This window comes from Myotis davidii, unplaced genomic scaffold, assembly GCF_000327345.1.
Source record: "Myotis davidii unplaced genomic scaffold, ASM32734v1 scaffold316, whole genome shotgun sequence".
NCBI classification, from domain to species: Eukaryota; Metazoa; Chordata; class Mammalia; order Chiroptera; family Vespertilionidae; genus Myotis; species Myotis davidii.
In genome coordinates this window covers 703408-709407 of record NW_006287072.1, presented here as the reverse complement: position 1 = coordinate 709407, position 6000 = coordinate 703408, and the positions used below count along the sequence as shown (strand labels likewise).

General features: G+C 39.3%; 1 protein-coding gene across 2 annotated transcripts in view; it reads right to left on the bottom strand.

Moving 5' to 3' along the window:
* MED12L (mediator complex subunit 12 like) overlaps positions 1-6000 on the bottom strand; it is a 398615-nt gene that overhangs the window by 22508 nt on the left and 370107 nt on the right. For both annotated transcript variants that reach the window (XM_006758962.2, XM_006758963.2), the window contains exon 41: positions 4176-4271. In XM_006758962.2, coding sequence (XP_006759025.1) covers positions 4176-4271 — 96 coding nt within the window. The remainder of the gene's footprint in view (positions 1-4175; positions 4272-6000) is intronic.

The window sequence follows — 6000 nt, the reverse complement described above, 5'->3', positions numbered from 1 at the left end:
GGAAATAAGCCAGGCAGAGAAAGATAAATATCACATGATCTCCCTCATTTGTGGAATATAATGAACAACATAAACTGATGAACAAAAACAGATCCAGAGGCAGAGAAGCGTCGATCAGACCGTAAAACCTCAGAGGGAAGGTAGGGGAGGGTGGGGGTAAGAGGGAAAGATCAACCAAAGGACTTGCATGCAGGCATATAGGCCTAACCATGGACACGGACAACGGGGGGAGGTGAGGGCATGAGCGGGGGGGGGAGGGGTAGAGGGTAACATGGGGACAAGGACACATATGTAATATCTTAATCAATAAAAAATATATTAAAAAAATGAAATAAAAAAAAGAGTAACATAAAGGGATTCAACAGTAGATTATAGGATCTTGAGAATCAAATCAATGATTTGAAATATGAGGAAGCAAAAAACACCCAACCAGAAGAGCAAAAATAAAAAATAAAAAATATGAAGATAGTGTAAGGAGTCTCTGGGACAACTTCAAGCATACTAACATCCGAATTACAGGGATGCCAAAAGAAGAGAGAGAGCAAGATACTGAAAACCTATTTGAAGAAATAATGACAGAAAACCTTCCCTACCTGGTGAAAGAAATAGACTTACAAGTCCAGGAAACACAGAGAACCCCAAACAAGAGGAATCCAAAGAGGACCACACCAAGACATGTCATAATTAAAATGCAAAGGGAAAAATACAAAAAGAGAACCTTAAAAGCAGCAAGAGAAGAACAGTTAGTTACGTACAAGGGAGTGCCCATACAACTGTCAGCTGATTTCTCAACAGAAACTATGCAGACCAGAAGGGAGTGGCAAGAAATATTCAAAGTGATGAATAGCAAGTACCTACAACCAAGAATACCCAGCAAAGCTATCATTTAGAATTGAAGGTGAGATAAAGAGCTTCACAGACAAGAAAAAGCTACAGGAGTTCATCACCACTAAACCAGTATTATATGAAATACTGAAGGGTATTCATTAAGAAAAGGAAGAAGAAGAAAAAGGTAAAGATAAAAAATATGAACAACAAATACACATCTATCAACAAATGAATCTAAAAATCAAGTGAATAAATAATCTGATGAACAGAATAAACTGATGAATGGAATAGAATGAGGGGCATGGAAATGGAACAGACTGATGATTCTCAGAGGGAAGTGGGTGTGGCGGGTGCAAGACGAGATTAGACAAAGATCTTATATGCATGTATGCATTACCTATGGACACAGACAATACAGTGGCGAGGGCTTGGGGTGGGGTAGGAACCTGGTGGAGGGGAGCTATGGGAGGAAAAAAGAGGGACATCTGTAATAATCTCAACAATAAAGATTAATTTAAAAAACCACAAATGTGGCAAAATGTTCATAATTAGTGAATCTGGGTGAATTGTTTATGGCAATACTTTGTATTATTCTTGAAACTCTTCTGTAAGTTTTAAATTATTTCAGCCCTACCTGGTTTTGCTCAGTGGATAGAGCGTAGGCCTGTGTACTGAAGGGTCCAGGGTTTGATTCTGGTCAAGGGCACATGCCTGAGTTGTGGGCTTGATCCCCATTAAGGGGAGTGCAGGAGACAGCCAATCAATGATTCTTTCTCATCATTGATGTTTCTGACTCTCTCTTCCTCTTCCTTCCTCTCTGAAATCAATAAAAAAAATCCTGTTTTGTTTTGTTTTTAAAGAAATTATTACAAAATGCAAAGTTATATCTTGTTCTTAGGAGAGACGTTAGAGTGAGCTAGCAGTATCCCATCCAAAGGATTGCCTTCCACATTTGTAAGGAACAGTCAGCCAATCCCTGCTAATACACCCATGAGGATAAAGTAGAAGTCTGTGAATGTTTATATATTACTCTAGTTGTAAAGCATTTTGAAGGTAGATTGCAGTAAATGTCAGAGACGCATTAAAAAAAGAATCAGAGCTAAAAATAAACTAGATTCATGATAAAGAATTTCCTTAAAAAATGGAGATCATAGTGGCTGTTCTTTTTTTCTTTACTAAAGTTTATTTAACAAAAGTAAAATGTGAAAATGGACAGAGCTCGATTGGCATGTTAGGCTTTTAATATATAAAATAGCTAAGATATGGAGACAGCCCAAGTGCCCAACAGTAGATGAGTAGATGAAAAACCCTGTGATACATTCACACCATGAAATACTATGCAACTGTAAAAAAGAAGGATCTCTTACCCTTTCAGACAGCATGGAGGGACCTGGAGAGTATTATGCTAAGTGAAATAAGCCAGACAGAGAAAGACAAGTATCACATGATATCACTTATATGTGGAATCTATTGAACAAAATAAACTGATGAACAAAATGGAACCAGAGACATTGAAGCATGCAACAGATGGATGTATTTCAGAGGAAAGTGGGGGAGGGAGGAGGGAAGAGATTAACCAGATAACTTATATGAATACTAGAGGCCCAGTGCATGAGATTCATGCACTCGGTGGGTCCCTCAGCCCTACCTGTGCCCTCTCACAGTCCAGGAGCCCTCAGGGGATGTCTGTCTGATGGCTTAGGCCAGCTCTCTCTAGGGGACTCCCTAAGCCAGCAGTCAGACTCCTTAGTGCTGCCGCTGTGTTTGCCGGCTATAAGCCCAGCTCAGGGCTTCTGGCTGAGTGGCACTCCCCACTGTGGGAGCGCACTCACCACCAGGGGACAGCTCCTGTGTTTAGTGTCTGCCTCCTGGTAGTAAGTGTGCGTCATAGCGACCGGTTGTTCTGCTGTTCAGTCTATTTGCATATTAGCCTTTTATTATATAGGATGTTTATAACCCATGGACACAGACAATAGTGTGATGAAGGCCTGGGGTGTGGGGTAGGAACAGGATGGAGGGGCCAATGAGGGGAAAAAAGGGACATCTGTAATATTTTCAACAGTAAAGATAATTTCTTTTTACATGGAAATCAACCTGAGCAAAGCAGGGGCTTGTCAAATGTCCACAGAATGTCCAGCTGACCATGTTCCCTTAGCAGCCCTACTCGCGTATATCAGACCTGTTTCCCCGGACTCTACTCTGATCCCTCCTAATGTACTCTAGTCCTGGCCATATTGTTCCTTCTTTACTACAAGTTATGAAACCATCCACATTCAAATTCTGTCTTGAAAAGAGACACCAGTTTCCCAAAGTGTAGGATGGGCAGCAGCCAGCCCCCTCTGTCTAGGTCAGTGATGGCGAACCTATGACACGCGTGTCAGAGGTGACACACGAACTCATTTTTTTGGTTGATTTTTCTTTGTTAAATGGCATTTAAGTATATAAAAATAAATATCAAAAATATAAGTGTTTTACTATGGTTGCAAATATCAAAAAATTTCTATAGGTGACACGGCACCAGAGTTAAGTTAGTGATTTTCAAAATGCTGACACGCCGAGCTCAAAAGGTTCGCCATCACTGGTCTAGGTAGTACTCACGCACACAGCTCACATTGCTGAATTACCTGCAGAGTAAGTATTTATTTTACAGGTATTTCCAATATGTAGCGAGTGATGTGACCACTGATGGCAGTGAGAAAATGATCCTTTTTAGAATACATTTAGGTAAACAGAAAAAGAGGCAATTTAAAGAAAAAGGTTAGGTCAAAATAAAGCAGGGCTACAGCAATTGCAAAAGTAAAGGCTGCTGTAAGTTCTGAGGTTTGCAAATGTTCACTGATGCACATAACATTTCAAAGTTCGGTTCACAAAGCCAGAGAAGTAAACAATTATGAATTACTTGAAAATTCCTGCAGCAAATGCTAACTGCTGAAATCAGTATTTTTTTTTTCATCAGTAAAGATAGTATTTCAGAAAGCACTCTCATGCTTTTTTGAAATTATAGTAAAAATTCACAGGAAGATAATCTTCTGAACTATATATATAGTAAGTTATAAAAATATTTTTGTGTCTGAATATAAATATTTTAGTTCATAGAGATGTCTGGAAAAACTTGAAAAGGAAAAATAGTATGATCTACTAAACCCCAAATATTTATTTGTAGCTTTCTATGAAAACTAATACATCAACTACAACATCAATATCATCCCACTCTGATAAAGTTCTGGGGAAATTGCTAGAATATATTTAGGCTATTTTAATTGTTAACACTATTATGGGACATGAAAAATGCAAACAGACTTTAAGGAAAATGCCCCCATGTTTGATTTGGAAGCACCAGGCCTTACCAATGGCTGCTGGGGCTGCACGGCCTGCAGACTGAGGGGCTGGCTCTGGGGCTGAGAGGACGGCTGGGGCTGCGGGGGCTGCTGGGACTGCTGCAGCTAGAAAGAAAAAGGATTTTATACTAAACAGAGGGGTTAATTTCCAGTCTTCTCTTCCCATATGCCTTTTATTTAATTATGCTGTTGCGGCAAAATAATACACACCAGCCTCTTCCATAGCAGCCTTGCCAAACTGCTCATCTTTCAAGGGAAAGACCTAAATCTCCTCCTCCATGAAGCCCTCTTGGACCTCACCCTTCAGTAGTCACAGCGTTCTCTGTCTGTCCTGTCCTGCGTTGTCCCAGTACATGCTCTAACTCACTGTCGACTCCTTTCATGTTGCCTGCCTTCCATATATCTTATCCTTCTTATACTACCTCGTTAGACATGGAGTGCCCGTAGTTATCTTTTCATTCCCTGTGACATCTGGATGAACTAGAAGATTCATTTGTGGTGTTTCTTTTTTTTTTTTTTTTTTAAGGAAGATGAAAATAAAGATAGATAAGGAGGAGGAAACAAAGGAGTTGTTCTTAAAGAACTCCAGAAGATTAGTTTGTTTGTTTTTAAAGTAATTGTAGATATGGGAAGCTCTGGCATAAATTATGAGAATAAAATCATAAATTGTGTCTGTGACAGTTGGCAGAAATACAGAACTCTTGGAAACACAGAGAATGAGAGGAAAATCCTAGCAGATGGTCTGTCTCAAGGACCTTCAGTTTCCTCCACCCAAACATTCATTTTGATGAGGACAGCACCAGACTTCTTTTCATCCTTTGCATTTTCCAACTCGGTGTGTATACTATCCTCCAATTTATTTTTCTTCTTTAGGGCAATGCAATAAATAGCTACTTCCTGTTGGCATTTCTAAGTGACAATGCACATGGATGTGGAATCGAAGCAGAGATCTGGACGGGTTTCCCCAGTGTGAACAATGCTTACAATAGGGAAGCAGTTTTCCACTGACTCTGAACTCTGCCAAGAGAAATGCACCCAACTTCATCACAAGAAAAGAAATAATGGTCATCCTGATGTAAAAACAAATCACTTCTCTTTTTCTCTAGGGAATGTGTTGTTAAGGAAAAAAATTACCAGAAGGACATAGTATGCTAATTGGGGTAAAAAGGGAATATTAACTTTTCCAGATTTGCAGCCTTAAAAAACACCAATGTAAGACAGAAGGTAACAAGTAAAGAAATAAATGTAATAACTTTCCTCAGTGATTTGAAACTGTGAAATTTTGAAACAGAGGGAATATAAGCACCAGTCCTTGGTTGAGACATCAAGTTCTGTTCCTGTCCCTCCTGCGGGCAGGGTTATTCCTCACTGACCATACACCAGGGAACTAGAGTCCTGAGTTTTGGTGCTTTTCTTTTCTTTCTTAGTAAAACATAAAATGACTGAGCATCTCAAGCTGGACTGCTGGTAAGATGAGAGGGCACTGTACAGACTCACCAGGCAATCTCCAACTCAACAAGGACAGACTCACACATAAGGAAGACCAATGGAACAGGTGAACATAAATGCCTATATTTCATAAATAAGGAAGTTAGAAGCAAACATGTGTCAAGGGGAGGAACTCTTTATCTAGGAGACCTAAAATTAACTTCAAATAATTAAAGGATAGCTCTCTGGATTCTAACAGTCAAGATGAAATATTTCTTTGAAATATTCTACTTATTTAATGCCAACTTCATAGTCCAATTAGACCAGAGGTACTATAGAAATTTTTTTGGATTACAGACCCCTCTAGAAATATGATAAAAGCTCTAGACAGCTTTAAAAAAAATAC